The following is a 19,181-nucleotide window of genomic DNA, read 5'->3' on the forward strand; positions in this document are numbered from 1 at the left end:
TTCTCTTTAAACATGATACAGCCATATTTGTTGAATGTGAAATTTTCAATGGTCAGTACCTGGTCTAATATTTGGTTAAACCACCTTTAGCTTTAATGAGAGATTTGAAGCACTGCACAAAGTTTTCTCCAGCACATCTTTAAAAAAATCAATACAGTTCAGGTTCAGACTCTGTGGTGTCCAATCTATGTTTAAAATGATGATCTCATGCTCTTTTGGGGTGATGTCTCAGCCACATGGCGTTCCTAATTAATTAAATGAATGGCAATTCCGATCACTGCTGCAGGATCAAAGAAAAAAAAATTACATATCACTTTTTTTTTTTTTTTTTTTTTTTAAAAACACTTTTTTTTCTCACTTTTTTTTTTTTTTTTTAGCTAGGCCAGTCCCATCCTTTCAGCTGCTACTCACCTGTATTCTCACCGTCACTACTGATGCTACAACATAAGGAGGGTGAAGATTAGCACATGCCACTTCCGGCACATGTGAAGACAGCCACCGTCTCTTTTTGAACCGCAGCTGATGCAGCATTGACAAGTAGCATCACAGTGCGCTTAGAGGAAAGCCCAGTGACTCGGTTCCAATACTTTAGATTGCATATATGGTTCACATTAAAAAGATTGTGTGAACAGCCTAAATACATATTGGATTTGATCAGAAATTAGTCTTTGGTGCACTTTTACCTGCCTAATTTCCAACTTAACACGACATTTGAATATAGACTTGGACTAAAACTTGCTGGTTAGTTACTTGCTGATTGTTCTTTTAAAATGTAGAGATGTGTATGTGTGTCAGACCTCTTGTACATTGAAGGATTGTATCTCTATCCCTTCTTTTCATTTTGGGATCTGACTGGAGTTACCTTGAATTGTTTGAGTGGATAAGTGGACATTCATGAACAGATGAAATCTGTTTTTTCCCCAAAATATAATACAGATACACTTAACTTTTCTCTTTTCTCTTTTTTCCAGAAGTGGCAAATATGTTTACAAACCCGTCATGAACAAGACCTGCTGTCCACAGTACACCATCAGGTAAAGAGATCATTAATGAAAAAAGCACTTCTGGCATCAACAAATATTTTTTAAGCTATGATGATTACGCTATGCAAGTGCTTATACTATACACATTCCACTATAAGAGCTTTTTTATAAAAATCTAAAAAAGTTAAGACTTATTTAGCATAATTATTTTAATATTACCACTGTTATTGTTGGCATCGCGTTTAAGGTAACATCATGAGGCAGAAACTGACAACGCAGTGCACTGGATTGAAATGCATTCTACAGCTATTCATTTTTTGAGATAGAAGAGTAGAAGTACAGGCTGTAATTCTGTGGCTGTTCATTGAATATAGCATAAATTAATATAAATTAAGCAGCTTCTCTGTAATCTCTTTAAGACTTCAAGTTTAGTGTGTTTCTCTGCAGCCTGCTCTTCATGTCATAAAGCCCTCACTACTCACACCTGAAGCCAATTCAGGTGCTTAATTAAAAATTAATTGTGTGACGTAAGCGTTTCTCCATCCTACAGCTTAACTTTTAGCATTTAAAGACTGAAATATCTCCAAACAAACCAAAAACTAAATGTTACTACTTTACACAGTTACTGACTGAAGCTGCTGCAGGATAGCGTACTGGCTAGTGACCTAGTGCTCTTTAAATCTGAATCTTGTGCAGGTGTTAAATTAAACTGATTAAATTGAACGATTCTGCTGTATTTCCAGCCCTAAAGCATATCTGCTTTACTCATGTGTTGCTGCAACAAAGTGTGTTGCTTTTTGGCGTTTCTTCACTAAAATATGTCCAAATTAATGGTATTTTAGTCAAATCAACAGCAACAGCTAAAGCTCTTTACATGCTCTGAGGTTTACGCTGCTGTGGATGTAAGATGTGAAACTGGAATCTGGATCAATAGAGTTTCTCATTCTAGTGTTTCGGTGGATTTATGGTCCAGCGCAAGCTGTGGACTGAAATCTGGTTCTGCATGTGGATTGCCGGTATCCAGAGACTGTAAAAAATGATGGACGCCATGTCGCCGTTCCCATTCATTCAATGAAAATGAAGCCAAAATCTTCCTCCATGTTGCCCATCCTGAAACCTGAGTCTGCGCAGTAGAGACCAGAGGAGGGAGAAAGACTGTGGAGAGACAGCCTACTCATTTGAATAACCCCGCCCCTGAGGGCTGCCTCGCGGTCACAGGCTGCAGCGCGGAGCTGACGATCTGTTATTGGTCCCGCCCATAACCAGCCCTTTTACAATAACCACAATAACCACTATTTTTTAAATAGAGCTGAATAACGTTTTATAAAACGAATTCTGTGGGGATATAAAAATTTGACAATATAAGCAGAGGTTACACTAGCTGTTGCATTTAAATTATGGAGGTAGAATTACAGTATTTTAGAAAAAAATGTGATTGAATGTTGTTCTGTTTTGCCGTTGAAACCTATGGAGATGGGTGGGGTTACACAGCTTTCTGCAACCGAACAGCAGGGGGTGCCCGACCTGTGGTGGCTTCACTTTTGAGAGACGATGCTCTGTCCAGCTATACACAGTCTATGGCGGTATCTGTCCAATAACCAATACGTTAATTACATCACCTGATACCGATATTGGATCTGTTGTTCAGAATGTGCTGATTTTTTTGGCAAAGCAGAAATGTTCAGTTTTAACAGGTTCTGATATGTTTAGGTTACAGGGGGTGTACAGGGTGTGCTTTCACTTTTTATGTGAGAAGTGTCAATCACTATCAAGGGTCAACGCTAATACTTGGTGTGTTTTTTTTTGTCGAAGATGCCACGCCTTGAACTTTCAGCCGTCTAAAACCCATAAGAAAATCTTGAAGAAGATAAAGAAGTTCCTGATTAAAGGGGAGACGCCAGTGGGTCAGTGTGACGATGGGTGTGACGGTGAGTTTCTAATATCTACAGTATCAGTAACAGCTGGATGATTCTGTTTGTTGTCTTCAGAGTTTAGGTTCTTGCCATTTAAACGAAGTCTAATATGATTTTAACACTCCACATGTTTACAACTAGTTTTTTTGTGTGTAGTGTCTTTTGTAAGTATATATAATCTATTTTATATTTTAAAAAAGACTTTTGATTGCTTGATGGTGTGGTGGGGTGGGATCATACACCCCCCCCCCCACTTCCCCTCCTCCCTGTGAATGTTAACATGTTGTGTTCAATAAATCCATGCAAATATATAATATGTTGGGTGTGTGATGATGTCAGGGTCCTGAACACATCACCACCTACACAAGAGACATTTTATCTGCACATACATTCATATAACAAACTGAGTACTTACCTGGATCCTGTGAAAATGGTGGCGCGGGAGCCACCTGCGTCCTTAAGGTCTTGGTAGAGACCAAGGGTTGTCCTGGGGCAGGGGAGCCTGGGTGTACCTGTTGAAAGAAAAAGGAGAAAATAATGTATTAACATCCTAACATTGTAATTAATACTGGCCTGGACGTCCGAAGGATGATATGCATGTCTTTTTTTTATATGTAAATATTGTACAATAATAATTGTGTACAGTTATCTTACCCACCTGCCCACTAGTTAATTACTTGTTGGTTTAGCCGGGGTGGGCTAAGAGTATTTAAGGGCAGGCAGGTACACTATTTGGAAAACACACTGGTTGAGCGTGGTTGGTATGCTGACGGGAGTTGCTGTTGATTGAGCATTTTGGTGGTAGCTGCCAATCCACCTTAAACTCCTACCAGTGTATAGTGTGTAAATCAGAAACTGTAAAAAAAGATGGACGCCGTGTCACAGTTCCCATTCATATAATGAAAATGAAGCCAAAATCTTCCGCCATGTTGCCGATCCTGATACCCGGCCAGAGGAGGGAGAAATACTGTGGAGAGTGCCTACTCATTTGAATAACCCCGCCCCTGAGGGCTGCCTCGCGGTCACAGGCTGCGGAGCGCAGCTGACGTTCTGTTATTGGTCCCACCCAAAACCAGCCTTTTTACAATAACCACACCTTTTTGAATAGAGCTGAATAACGTTTTAAAAAGCGAATTCTGTGGGGATATAAAAAATACAATATAAGCAGAGGTTAGACTAACTGTTACATTTAAATAATGGAGGTAGAATTACAGTATACTGGAAAAAAAACATGATTGAAAGTTTTCTGTTTTGCCATTGAAACCTATGGGGATGGGTGGGGTTACACAGCTTTCTGCAACCGAACAGCAGGGGGCGCCTGACCTGTGGTGGCTTCACTTTTGAGAGACGATGCTCTGTCCAGCTATACACAGTCTATGCTCCTACCAGTGTATAGTGTGTAAATAGTTTGTAAATATTGTATATTTCGTTTGGTTTCATTTTTGTTTTTGGGTTTGGGTGCTTCGTTTGTCACAATAAACACTTCAAAAGGGATATTTACCTGGTGTTTTTACGTCTCTGCATCACCTCTCTCCGTTAACTACCACAGTGAGGTATTAGTTTGAGCAGATTGTGTTTGTCTGTTGTTGTGACTTAGATAAAGATCAGAACACATTAAATGACCAATTTATGCAGAAATCCAAGTCATCCCAAAGAGTTCACTTTCTTACTTTTTCTTGCAACTGTAATTTTATTTATTATAGCATTTCCTACAGGTATAGCCTCTGTCTCACTGTCAGAAGTCCAATTGTCTGTCTCATCATGTAATCTTAGGTGTGTTGAAAGAGTTCAGAGGCTTCTTCGAACCTCTGACTTCCTCTCTTCAGCGGACAGTAGCTATAGCTGCAGGAATTTCCCAGGCTTTATTAAAAGGTGCGCTCTCAGGCTGACTTCAAATTTAGATTGTTCATGGGCATGCTGTGTTTTTTCTTATTGGGCTGCCTTTTTACATTTTACATTAAATACAGTACCAGTCAAAGGTTTGGGCGCTCATTCAATGTATTTTTTTACATTGTAGATTTAATATTAAAGATATAAAACTATTAAAAGCCACTTTTACATATTAAATTACATAGTAAACAAAAAAGTACTTCGCCTACACAATCCCCGGACCTAAACCTGATCAGCTGAGATGATGATTTGGGATGAGCTGAGTAAGCACTGGGTAGCCCTCAGCGTAAAAAAAAGTGGCATATCTCCAGCTCTAATATATCAGCTAACCGATGCCTGTGCTGGTCAGCATCACACTAGCAGTGATGTGGAGAAAAGCAGCAGCTATTTTTCAGCACCTCCAAGAACTCCTGAAAGACGCTGAGAAAACTGTTCCAGGTGACTCTCCCTCATGAAGACGCTCAGATTAAAATACCAAGAGTGTGCAGATCTGTCCAGCCCTAAATGTGCTGCTTAGAACAATCTAAAGCATAAAACATATTTTTTTATTTACTAATTCCACATGTGTTTCAGTAAACTGTAATATTTTCAATAATAATCATACAATGTAGAAAAGATCATAAAAAAGAAAGAAAACACATTCAATGAGAAGAGGTGTGTCCATGTCCAACTTTTGACTGGTACTGTATAAAGAGCTGGATGATATGAAAATGTACACAGTAATGCACAATTTGTAGCAATTGCAGAGATTTTGACAAAAGTTGTCGAACATTTTTCTTAAAACATAAAAAAACTAATTGTAATTTAGCTGGTATGAGCTGTAAATGAAGTTAGGCTCTGTAAAAAATGGCCACAACTGAACTAACAGTGGAACAGTGAAAAATGAACATATCTCACAATGCTCCCAGCACTAATAGGATTACATTAGGCATATTGTTCCTACATGTACACATAAAGGAGGAAAGCGCAGCGACTACTACTCTCCTTAAGAGTGCATGGCCAATTGTGCTCTTTCTCTGACTTTCTTGCTGCTGATAGCGAGCTGCATAACTGGGATTCAAACCAGCAATCTCTTGATCATTTCCTTAAGCTGCTGGACCACTCGGAGCCCCTTTTAACATTTCAGAAAATAAATAATATTTAAAAAAGTGTTTTTCTTATCATCTAGCTCTACCACAATGTTTGATCTGCCTGCACAAAGCATGTTTCCATCTGAAATCCACTTCTTCATCCTCTAACAAATATGCATGTTTGAATCTGCAGTTATCATTCTGAATATGTCTGAATATCTTCTTACATTATTGTTGTTTTGTAGCCGTTAATTTCAACAGTAACTCCTCTGTTTTGTTTTAGTTCATTTAATATGATCAGCATTCATAATAGCATACACAGAAAATGTATTTCATTAACTTGTAATATTCTGCCCTGATGCAGAATTGTTTCCTTAATCTGCATTTTAAGGAAAGCGTTCAGAATGACACAGTTTAACTGATCTTGTGATGAAATTCATATAAATTGAAAACTCTAATCGTTGCATTAGAAGTGTGAATCTCATGATACAATATTAACAATACGTCATATTGTAATACTGTTATTTTGTGATAATCTATGTAAAACAAGGCAGTTCTCTATGATACGTCATGTCATTTGTGCTACTGAAGAGGATAAAATACTCCTAAATAAGCAAATACCAGGAATTATGGATTTATTAGTGTCGCCTAAGTTTTAGTAAAAATATTGATATTTTACTCCTCATCCATAAGGTTAATGCCTGGCTATCAGAGTTGTTTAGCTCATTAAAGCTGATAGTTGGGCAAGATCGATGTTAGGTCAGATTCTCTCCACAAACAAACCACTCATTCATCCCATCATTTGGGACTGGATTGAGACCCCCTGCTCTTGAGGGTCTGAGTGTGATTACTGTATTCACTCCTGCCCAAACAAATTACACCACGGCTAAAAATTTACCAGTCAAGATTTACCGGGGCTTAAAAAGTACAGATATGAATAACACATTAAATAACATGCCACATTTTGGTTGGTAGACCAAATATGCAATATACTATTTATCATTGCTGTCAGGCAAAACCTTGTATCTCCAAAATGACTAATAACATTCAGTGGAAGTGGAATTGCTGGTTCAAATCCGGGATCAAGCTGCTCGCCGTTAGCAGCCAGAGTCTGAGAGAGAGCACAATTGGGCATGATCTCTCTGGGTGGGTAGATGGTAAGACTGCTAGTTTGATTCTGGCCAGCACAGGCATCTGTAAGCTGATCTGTCAGGGCTGGAGATACAGTGCTTTCCTCAAGGGCCCACCCAGTGATGCTGCATAACTGGCAGTTTGAAAAGAGGCAGAGTCTGACTTGACATGTACCAGAGGAGGCGTGTGCTAGGCTTTACTAATGATGGGGAGATTTTATATGAACAGGGGTCGTGTAATTTGCCTTTTCAAGCTGGGAAAAAATAGGGTAAAATAAGGCTACGTTGGCTCAAATCTGATTTTTTGCCCTATGTGAATCAGATCTGATTTTTTCATGGTTGTGTGAACATGCCAAATCCGTGAAGAGGGCAAAATTCATACACGTATCAATGTGCTTGTGTGAGGTGTTTCAGGGACAGATTCATTCACATTACACACAGATACAGGTCACTTACATTGGTGAATGTGAATCGTCAAGATGGATAAATTCAATTTGAGAAAAAAAAAAACTGATTTGAGCAATGTGGCTTGTAATGTGGCTCTTAATGTCTTAGACATAAATTATAAAAAAAAAGAAAGGGCGAAAATAGAGATACAAGATTTTGCGTGACTGCTGTGAAAAACAATATTTAAGTATTAACTCTAAATACTAAAGCTATGTTTTGATACATGACACTGATATTGATATTAACACTAAATGTGTGTGCATAGGTGAGCCAATGGATTCAGCATTTGGAGAGGGAAGAGAAGTGCCTCCATTGAGTCCTGTGAAGATGCAGCAGTGTCAGGTGGAACATCCAGTCATCTCCAGCAATCCTGAGGAGACGGAAGATGTGAGACCAGCGACATCGGAAACATTGAGAGAAGAACCAGCATCTTCTCCAGCAGTGAAAGGCCCACGACATGCACCTAAACCAGGTAGGACTGTTTTATTCAGATTGTTATCAGTTTGATACATGAGCTGTACTTCTAATACAGCTATTGTACTGCTAATTAGTGCTAAACAGCATTTTCACAATTGAATTTTGGCTTGTTAAAGAAGTAGTATCTCACACACGTTCTATTTTACAAGCAGCAAAACTGCTTGCCATTTAATTAAAACCAAAGCCGAGCAGAGCGATGCAGGCTCATTCTAACATTTATTCACCTATTAACCCTTCATTTATGTCCCCCTTGCCATGTTCTGTAGAAGCTAAAGAATGCTGCACTAAACTGTGGCATATATGTATGGGCTCTCCTGCATTGAATGTAGATTTGATTTTTGCTAAGATATCCAGCTGTGTTACCGCACATGGCATTTTTTTGGCTGGCCGTCCCTTGCATTGATAGTTTTTTTTGTGAGCTGACTCTTGTGCACGCATGTGTATATGACTGCTTGTGGTACTTACTGCACTATTAAGAGTTTAATCACTGTTATTTTGACAATATTCCTGCTTACATGTTAAGTGTGGGTATTGTTGATCATGATTTGGAAAGACTGGACCAATTAGTTTGCAGCAGCACACTATGTACTGTGATGTACTGTGGTTAACGAGGGGACTGAGATATTGAGCATCTGGAGTTATTTACAAAAAAAATACCCTTTCAGTAATTTTAGTAAAAAATAGTAAAAGTAAAAGTAAAAAATAAATTAATAAAATATTACTCACTCTAAATGTTTAATTACATTTCATTTCTTAATTAAGAAGATAAGTGACCCATTGTTTACTTGTACCAGTTTCTGCTTTTTAATGAGTCACGTTGATGAGTCCTTTGGTAAACAGTGACTTGATGGAATGTGATTCGCTGCGGATGACAGAATTAATGATTTACTGTCATTCCTTTACAATCATATTGTACATTTAGTTCTGGGCATTATGGCCAACATTTGTATCATAATATATTTCTTGATTTTGTTCGATACATTGCAATTTCAATATCTATATGAACAGTATCAATCCTACTTCCTGTGCTGTACATCAGCACACACTAAAACTGCCAGGCTACAGTAGTCTATAGTGTTCTGCAGTTTCTGCTCAGCTTAAATGCAGTGAACTGACGACAGAGACCTGTAATGAACATCAGTCAATTTTCTATAGTTGTATGTACCTTCATTCGACTAAAATGATATTAAATTATTCATAGAATATTAATCTTATAGAATTTTTATTTATGGAATAAAATGTGTGCATGTTCACACATGCCACAGGTTACTTTCAGATGGTCAAAGGCTACTCAAATATGTCTTAAATAGTAAATAAAGTCTAAAACATTTTTACATTTAGTAAAAGTATGTACTAAAGTATATTAAAGTATGTTGCTCTGTAATAATAAAAAACAAGCCTTGCCTAAAATGCTTAAAAATAAGATGCAACTATTCAGAGAATTTGGATTACAGAAGTTTACTTAGTAAAGTCCTAAAAAACTAAAATATTCCAAATAAAATTGTTCTTTATTGTTCTTAGTATAAGGGTACAAGTATATGAGCTGGTCTGAGAACTTGTATTATAAAACTTACAGTAGGGAATTAGCAACAATGGCTAATGCCTTACTGGTTATGCTAACTGTTTTCAGAGCTGAATTGATCATTGTTTTTTTTTTTTTTTTTTAATGGATGTTACAGTTGTTTGATATGATTTGTGGATTATAAATATATTTTACTCGAGTTCTAAGTTATTAGGAATGTAGCTGGAATACAGCTGTCAGCCCAATGCTAGCTAGCTTAGCTAACAGACTGCTGGTGTCAATGGAGATGGCTAACGGCTAATGGCTAACTGGCGATGCTAATTGTTTCCCTAGCTAAATTAATCGCTGTTCTTTATATCAGAATGAAGGTACTGTACCAACTAGAGTACTAAAATAGATTTCTGCTGTTTAATCTGATATGTATTAAATATGTATGTTACTTGATTCTTTTGTTATTTAAATATATTCTATATATTTAAAAAAATACATTTAAAATACTAAACTATTTTCTATCCCGATAAATATTGATAAACTATATCATTATTGTCCAGCCCATGTTTAAGTAATGGTCATTTAAACACAGCCATTAAAAGCAAGGTACAGTTTCCGCAGAGGATTTTGTCACAGCTGTTATTTCAGCAGCTTCCACTGTGCGGTCATGTCCTGGTCATGTGTTTTATTCCCTCACTGTTGGAACGAGAGGTGCTGATATAAATGAGCCCTGCCAGTGCAGCCGCAGCCTGGCAGAAGGAGGAGCAGATGCCGGACTGTTCACCACTTGACAAAAGGTTTAGAGGATTAGAAGACAAACAAATGCATAAACACATTCTCTACATAAGAATACAGTTTGTTTAACAGCCAGTTCAGCAGAGTGTTAATCCAGCACGATTAGCTCAGCAGTGAGTAAAGCTGCCCTGTATAAATAAATGTTTGTTACATGCTGCAGTTATCTCTGTCTACAGGCCGTAGCTCGAAGTTCCAAGCCCTTCTTGTGTGCTGCGAGATTCTGTCTATTTTTTAACCTTGCTTTGCATATCATTTTGTATCATGTATACACAGTGCTGCTGTTAAAAAAGCGTTTAATTGCATATAAATGTGTGAAATATGTGTAAAAATATGATAAATGATTATGTAACAGTAAAAAAACAAAAAAAATCTATGAATCATATTCTCACATGCCTTCAAATGCAGTACTAAAAAACACTGAAAATTAATACTCAGAGCAGTCCTGCATCTTTGTCTTTTGTTTTAATATTTTATTATATTAAAAAATGTATTTTCAACTAAATGTTCCGCAGCTGAGCAGCAGAGGGCAGCAAATAACCACAAGTATAACTGTCTGTCTGTCTGTGTCTGAAATGTAAGAAATGTTGCTTATTCAGGCAGGATTCTAAGTCAGGAAGACCTCCAGTCATGCCTAGAACAGAATAAAGTAATCTAACCTTCTGTTTTATTGGGCAAAAATGCTGACAGCTAATGACAATACAGCTGTTTGCAAGCAGGTCTGTTTCCTCTGCTGAGAAGTGCTGGACACAGTGTGGTCAGGGTAGGAGAGCCCTGGAGAGCCCAACTTTGCTCTTAAATGGAATGGAAAAACACACCCATTATTATTTTAAAGAATTAATACATGCCTAAAGTTTTTAGTTATTTTTTTTTACCATTTGAGGCTACATTTATACTGTATGATTAGGTGTTAAATCTCATGTCAAATATTTCCTATTTAATATGTTTTTTTTTTCATATTTTATTTATAAAAGAGGCAACAGAAAAGGGTCAATCATTGGGAAACAGTAGTAACAAATATAGGAAAACAATAGGGAAGGCAAGAATCGAGATCTAAGAACAAAACAAGGTCAAAGCGAGAGATAAACACAGACAATAGGATAACTCGTTGTCTGAGGATAAAATCGTCAATACTCAGCAATGACTAAGAGCAGATGAGCCTCTTATATAGGGCTCAAACCATGTGGCTAGTACTCAGGTGACCTGCTTCCTGAAATGTGTTGTGTCATGTGATCGGGATTGGGTGTAATGCATGTCAGTGCGTGATTCATCCTGGGCAGTGTAGTCTGGAGGCTGCAGATCGTAGACAGAGCTGAGTGTGGGAGAAACAAGCAGTTTTATAAGATGCAAAACTGGAAAAATCTGAAAATGGATTAAAGATTTTTTTTTTTTTCTTGAATTTCAGATTTTGGGGCAGAAATTTAAAAAGTGAACAAATGGTTTAAAACACATTTCTTACAGTATTAATTAATTAAGTTTAATGTTCATTTTTTATTTGTTATATTTTATTTCAAATTCAACCTCAAGCAGCGAGAAAATTAAACTAATAATTAAATGAACAAAACATTACGCCGACCTTAAAGGATACATCAGTTGTGTCCTTCACATCCCTTTAAATACTCTTGGCCTTATTAATTGACTGTAAAGGAAAGACCCTTCATGCAGCTAGACTTTGGAATTCAGCTTTAGGTTTAAAAAAACGTCAGGATGTGTGTGGAAGAGCCCCAAAGCTAACACACTCTGTTCAGCCAATCAAGTAATTAGTTGGATCAGGTGAGAGCAATCAGGGTCTTATTTAAAGACTGTGGAAAGGTAGCTCTCCAGAATTAGGGCTGACCACTGCAGTTCTCTGCTCTGAGGAAAGCCCCAGTCTCTTCTGCGTTTATATTCCAGCATAATGACCCTTCATTTGCTCTAAGTCTGTGAGCAGGTCAGATGTCATGAAGATTTGAACCTTTATGTGAAATTCTAGAACCTAAAAGAAAGCAAAAAAATACCACAAAACACTGAGACCTTGGGAAAAAAAAACTGTCAGACTTGCAAATTCCACAATTGGGCGCAATTTACAACCCAAACGTGTCGGAGTCAAACAGAGTACTTCCACACCTCCCAGAAACGAGTGCCCCAGGAGCGCTCCGGAAACAGCAAAGATTTAGAGACGCTCCCTTAGAGAGGGGAACTCTGCGTCGCTCTTCCTCCTCACCCTCTCCAAACCGAAAACACCTGGTGACAAATTTACGGGAACTGGCTTTATAACCACCTTTATGTCTTTATCGCCCTGGATGCAGATGGGGCCTGGTGGCTGATATTCTGCAAGATTCTAGCAGGAGTTTTAAGAGTTTGTGACGTGTGTTACAGCTACTCTGTACGTGTGCAGATACTCAGAGAACAACATGCAGCAGTTTCAGATCTCACAACAACAGAGATGTACATTACCAGTCTAAAGTGGGCACACTTTTTCTTTCAATGTTTTTATTTATTTTATTTGATTCTACATTTTAAATGAATACTGAAGTCATCCCATAATGAATCATGTAGTAAACTTTAAAGTGGTAAACAACCCAAAATACTGAATACTACAACGGAAGCACAAATTATTACTTATTATTTGAAAGTAATTACTTCTCCTTTATCTCCTGACACAGATTCTCCCGGTACAGATTCCTCCTTCAAACAAAGTCTACCGACTAATGTTGATGTGTACTGTATGAGGTTCTTGACCAAATTGAGCGTACTGAAGTGTCTTTAACTGATCTAGTGGGTGGAGCTCTGGTGGGGGTTAACGGGTGAGGAGTGATTCCTGTTTTTTTTTTTTTGCAGTTTTGTTATTCTGATGTCACAATAATAGAGCTATTCAAAAGCTCATTGAAGGAACCAAGCTCTTTTAACTGATTCACAGAAAAAGTATGGATGGATTTTTTGGTGCTTGTATTGTTTATAGAGGCAGTTGAGACCCAAATAGAGATGCAGAAGCATAATATATATCCTCTGTAAATTCTTTTTTGCCTGCCATATCAATTCAAGCTATGTTTGTCTTTGTTATTTGTCTGTTTCTTAAGTAAACGTGTGTAGACTATCCTTTACTATAGCTTTTTATTATTTAATTAATACTGTATATTTGTCCTCTCTTTGCAGTCTATAATTCTGACTGTTGGAAATCTATTACAATAGTCTAGACTTGGGCTTTAACACCTGAAAACCTTATTAATTTTCCACACCAAGTACCAAGTAATGATGATTGGTCCGTTTCTAGGCTATGTAAAGTGCGTATAACATAGTGGTTAAGTTGCTTGCTAAGTTTTATGTTTAGTTTAGTGATGGTGCCAGAAAAGTTCTCTCGTTTTAAGTGCCAGTAATAAAAGTGTCTGTGCTCCCCCGCCCCGCTGCTCTTCAGTGTGTGTGTGTGTTTTCCTCTCATAAAGCAGTGAGCCAGAACCAACACACACACACACCCCATCTCCACCCGTTATACACTATATATACACCCCCGTTGTCTCCTCAGGAGGACGGAGGCTGTTTGTGTTCGTGTTTTGTTTATTTCTTCAATTTGTTTCTGAATCAGATTGGAAAGAGTGGATAGTACTCCTTAGGCTAGAGAGGTCCAACTGTGCTAATTACTGAATTTGTTGAGTTAGTTTGTGTGTGTGTGTGTGTGTGTGTGTGTGTGTGGTGTGGTGTGAGAGTGATCTGTTTCTCGAACGGTTCGCTAGGGGTAAGGCAGTGAGCTTTTATGAAGTGTTAACTGCTGGAGAGGGAGAATGTGTCTTCCGCAGGAACAGATCTGTCAAACGCTGCTCGCCCCCCTGCACACTGTAACTCTTTGTCATTGTGCATTGTTTGTGTGTGTGTGTGTGTGTGTGTGTTTTGCTGTTTCTGTGTGTTTTGTCCAAGATATATGTAGCTATATAAATGTCCAATTCCATTTTTCATTCTGAAAACACTCATAAAAAAGCTGTTATGATTAGACAGTTTAATTCCATGGATACAGCTATGAAGACTAAGGCCCAATCTTTTTTTTCAAGTGTACCCCTTCCCCTTGGAATAGAGTCCCTTTGGAACAGAGAAGGGGTGAAATCCTCCCCCTAAGAATTGGGACGACCCTTCAAGCACCCGATAAGTCATCAGGAGTTCAGTAACCTAGCTGCTGCTGGTTAACTTGTTAACTTTACGTAATCGTATATCTTCAGAGAGTGGGGAGGTGGTGTAGACATAATTTATTATTGTCCATTTCTTAGTTTCTCTTTGATGGAGAACTGAAATTAGCTTTAGTTAGCTTCTATTTTATTTTATGTTTCTGTTCCGCATTAAATGCTGCAGCCCCTGCCGTCTGTTGCATCATTTTAGGTGGAAGGGGAAAAGTAGCTAGCTAGCTAGACAAACTACTAGTGATCTTTTTTATGGTTGTTATGAAGAATTTGACCATACAATATTGAAACTACACATTAAACTCTGGTAGAATAGTGCTAAGTGTCACTTTTGTGTTGCCATCTTACCAGTGATTCTCATACCCCTTTGATTGAAGTGTGCCTCTGAAAAATATTAGTGTGAAGGGCCAATCCAATTTCACCCCTTGGCCCTACCCCTCTGTTTTGCGCGTGCGCACCAAGGGGTAGGAGTGTCCCAATTCATGTTAGGCAGGAGGGGTAGGGGAAAGGGATAGGGCTTGTTAGCCCTATATACAGAGATATTTTTAGAGGCACACTTCAAATGAAGGTGTGTCAGAATCACTGGTAAGAAACCCACAAATTTCAGTATTTTTCTTGTTAAACATGACAATTAACACTATATTACCAGTATAGTTTAATGTGTAGTTTCAGTGATTTATGGCCAAATTCTTTATAACGAGCAAAAAAAAAAGATCGCTAGTAGTTTGTCTCAGCAGCTAGCTAGCTAACTTTCCTGTTCCAGCTTTAATGGTTGAACAGATGGCAGGGGCTGCAGCATTTATGGTCGTACAGAAAAACTAAATAAAATAAAAGCTAATCAAAGTTAATTTCAGCTCCCTATCACAGAGGAATTAAGAAATGGACAATAAAAATACATTTCTCTCCCCCCTTTCTGAAGACATACAATAAAATATGCCCTAAAGTTAACTAGTTAAACAGCAGCAGCAGCTAGGATACTGAACTTTAGAGCTCCTGATGACGTATCGGGTGCTTAAAGAGTTGTCCCAATTCTTAGGAGGAGGATTTCAGCCCTTCCCTTTCTAACTCTGACTACATTTAAAAATAAGGGGTAGGAGTTAGTGGTAGGGCCAAGGGGTGAAATGGGATTGGCCCTAGTCTGCATTAACTTGTATTACTTTGTGTTACAGTAGCTTTTCTGTTAGATTGAAACAGGCAAACACATTTTTGCACACCTTGTGCACATCAAGAGAACGTACAGTATGTTCTGATCACAGCATATCAGCATATCAAACACCCCATAAGACCTGCCTGGTGTTTTGGAGAGTTCTCATTTCACACTATACCTCATTTCTTGAGACATTTCATTCATTTTTACTCTGTCTTAATTTCAACACACTATAGGTGTTCACTCTATGGCCAGCAGGGGTTGCTGTTCACTCACTGCTTGACTACAGGCCCACTGTCTCACTGCTGGAGCATCTGACTCTGAGTGCATGCTGCATGTAACTATAGGTTTATATTTAAATATGGGCAAATTGGGCTGTACAGTTAGCAAAGTAAATGCTAATGATAGATTAAGATATATGGATATAGAGGTTGATGTATCAATTGCACTGAAGTTGATGTTTGACAATTTCTCTGACCACAGAAAAATTAAGCGTTTTTATTTTTTATGTGCACTTTGACTCACACTTGTTTTTATATTATTAAAAAAAAATCCCCCAATTTATCTAGGCCAATTGTCTTTCTCATTCAGCTGCTAGTCAGTTGTATATAACCCCCATCAAAAGTGATGCCAAAACACAGGGAAGGTAAAAAAAAAAACTAGCGCATAACTCCTCCGACACATCAACATCACCCTAGGAGTGATGAGGGGAATAAGCGCCATCTACCCACCCAGAGAGAGCAAGGCCAATTGTGCTCTCTGAGGGCCTTGGCAGCTGATGGCAAGCTACATGATCAGGAATCGAACCAGATATGATCTCCTAATCAAAGTGGCAGTGCTTTACCACTGGACCACTCAGCGCCCAACTTGCACTTGTTTTGTAGGGAAAATGTTATACAAAACTTACTTTTTGTGTGCTTTTATGTTTCCACTTGGGTCTCTACTGCCCCTATAAACACACAAAAAAGTAATTAATCCATTTTCTGTAAATCAGCTGTAAGAGTTTGGTGTCAGGAATCGTATACTTCTATTAGCTGTTTGAATGGCTTCCTTATTGTTACAAAACCATTCAGGCACCACCCCTCACCTGTCAATCCCCACCAGAGCCCCACCCACTAGATCATTTGATGAAACGGCTTTCCAATCTGCTGATTGAGAACCTCATACAGTACACAGCAGTATTGGCCAGAAGACTTCGTCTGAGAGAGGGATCTGTGGCAAGCCAGGGTGGGTCTAATTTAAGTCAGCAGATGAGGGAGATAATGAGTTTTGTGTTTCTATCACAGTTAAGCATGAACTTGCTTATCTGTGTTTTGCCATATAGCACAAACTAACAAGTGGCCTGTAACAGCTTATTTGCATAAAGGTGACCTACTAGGAACACTAGAGTAGCTATCTAACATCTACAGAGGCAAGTGAGGCCTGCATTTCTTAAGATTTTATTTTGGGTTCTTTTGTGACCTCCTGGATGAGTTGTCCATGCCCTTTTGGAATAGTTTTGGTTGACCAGCCACTCCTGGGAAGTTGTTCAATGTTTTCTCCATTTGTTAATAGGCGGGGAGGCCTTGCCTCACCTTCCTGCTTTTTTGTTCTCTTAAGTCTTACTGATGAAAGAAAATAAGCTGGTACTTTCTCTTTTGATGAATGTGTAGCTACAGTTAGGTAGCTGTAGTATCAAGCTGAGGTGCAGAAGGTGAGGTACTGAAAGGAGCAGATGATGGTAAGAGTTGGTAAATGTCTGTCAGCTAGCATTAGCTTATGCTACTTTGGGTCCTGTTTTGGCCTTCTCTTGTTTTCTTTGCTGTGTGCCTAGTCTAAACTCTAAGCATCACTATGGATTTCTATCATTTATATTACTGGAATGTTCTCTTAAATAAACCAAGATGGTTATAAAACAGTTTTGCAGTTTTGGGATTTGAGATGTTTAGATATCACTCAAATCTCCAATTTCCATGTTTTCAAGTTCATTGCTTAAGTAGGGGAAGCCTGTAGGAACAGTAGTCATTGTCATAGTTTTTGATGTCATTAATAAATGCCAGGTAACTTATTCTGGATGATAAACCTCAAAAGAGTATGAACTGTTCAGCAAGAACTACAAAACTTGAAAGTTTGTTAGTTTACGTTACATTACATTACATTTGGCAGACGCTTTTGTTCAAGGCTCCTTTCAATACCTCACCTGCTGCACCTCAGCTTGATACTACAGCTACCTAACTGTAGCTATACATATTCATCAAAAGAGAAAGTACAAGCTTATTTTCTTTCAACAAGTAAGACCAAAAGCAGGAAGGTGAGGCAAGGCCTCCCCGCCTATTCACAAATGGAGAAAACATTGAACAACTTTCCGGGAGTGGCTGGTGAACCAAAACTATTCCAAAAGGGCATGGACAACTCATCCAGGAGGTCACAAAAGAACCCAAAATAACACCCTTAAGAAATGCAGGCCTCACTTGCCTCCGTAGATGTTAGATAGCTACTCTAGTGTTCCTAGTAGGTCACCTTTATGCAAATAAGCTGTTACAGGCCACAGCATGTATATGCTGAGCATTTTGTGTTAGCTTGTGCTATATGGCAAAACACAGACAAGAAAGTTCATGCTTAGCTGCGATAGAAACACAAAACTCATTATTTTCCTCATCTGCTGACTTGAATCAGACCCACTCTGCCTTGCCACAGATCCCTACCTCAGACGAAGTCTGCTGGCTAATCCTGCTGTGTACTGTATGAGGTTCTCAACAAGCAGATTAAAACTCCGTTTCAGTTAAATCTGTTTTTTTAAAATTTGATATTTTTTCCCCACCAATTTCTATTAGTTTATTGCCATAAAAAAATAATTGGAAGTAGCAACTCATATGAAGTCCACAGTGATGAAATGGCCTGGTGCACCCAGTCGCAGTGCTCCTTGAACAGGTCCAGAGCCTGGGTCGGACAGTAACAGTACGCAGGCCTGGTCTCTGGCTGTCGCCCAGTGTCTGCTCTGCCTCTCCTGCTGGTGTTTACTCTCTCTCGGAGGAAAATCGCTCAGCTGGCCGCTCATCCCTCCGCCGTGTTTACGGCGCCCGTCGGAAATGTTCCTTCTATTTGGCCGTCCAAAAGTATTAACAGGAAAAAGACGGAAGGTGTGCGGATGTTACTAGGGGGGCTAATTGTCTCCTTCACATTACAGATAGTGAATGGGGAGCGCGTGCCCTTTGGAGAAAGAGCGAAGGGAAGCTGTGAGTGAAGTCAGAACTCCTTTAAAAAAAAGGAAAAGATTTGAAGACACAAACGGCAACCTGTGAACTAAGAACAAATTTTCAAATGAATGAAGTTACCTATTGCACCTTTTTTAATCATTGACAATAATGCACTGTGCAAGTTTTGTATAGAATTGTGGAATCTGACTTTTGGTATTATGCTTTCTGTGTCTTTCACTCACACTGCCTCTTTGTCCCAGTCTCTCTCTCTCTCTCTCTCTCTCTCTCTCTCTCTCTCTTTCGCCATCTCTCTTGCTCTCGACTGTGCCGGGTGACTGGCCAGTAGGCAGGCGTGTGGGCGGCTGTTTAGTGGGCGCTGGCACAGGGACAGGCAGGAAATGGCCCCGCTTCCCTTATTGCTCCAAACAGGATGTCGGCGTGTAAACTGTTGACATGGGACGCCCGGAGCGCTTGCAGGACCTGGCATTAGGCCAGAGA

The 19,181-nt window shown here is 38.8% G+C and overlaps 1 protein-coding gene across 6 annotated transcripts in view; it reads left to right on the top strand.

Annotated features, from left to right (window-relative positions):
* The window catches only part of LOC103027203 (arginyl-tRNA--protein transferase 1), a 171,293-nt gene that overhangs the window by 15,091 nt on the left and 137,021 nt on the right, over positions 1–19,181 (top strand). For 4 of the 6 annotated variants that reach the window (XM_049481170.1, XM_022685012.2, XM_022685013.2 and 1 more), the window contains exons 3-6: positions 972–1,034; positions 2,796–2,911; positions 4,670–4,768; positions 7,699–7,905. In XM_049481170.1, the coding sequence (XP_049337127.1) occupies positions 972–1,034; positions 2,796–2,911; positions 4,670–4,768; positions 7,699–7,905 (485 nt within the window). The remainder of the gene's footprint in view (positions 1–971; positions 1,035–2,795; positions 2,912–4,669; positions 4,769–7,698; positions 7,906–19,181) is intronic. The other 2 variants (XM_022685015.2, XM_022685014.2) reach the window with 1 other exon arrangement.

The sequence above is a fragment of the Astyanax mexicanus genome, chromosome 7, assembly GCF_023375975.1.
Source record: "Astyanax mexicanus isolate ESR-SI-001 chromosome 7, AstMex3_surface, whole genome shotgun sequence".
Lineage (NCBI taxonomy): Eukaryota > Metazoa > Chordata > Actinopteri > Characiformes > Acestrorhamphidae > Astyanax > Astyanax mexicanus.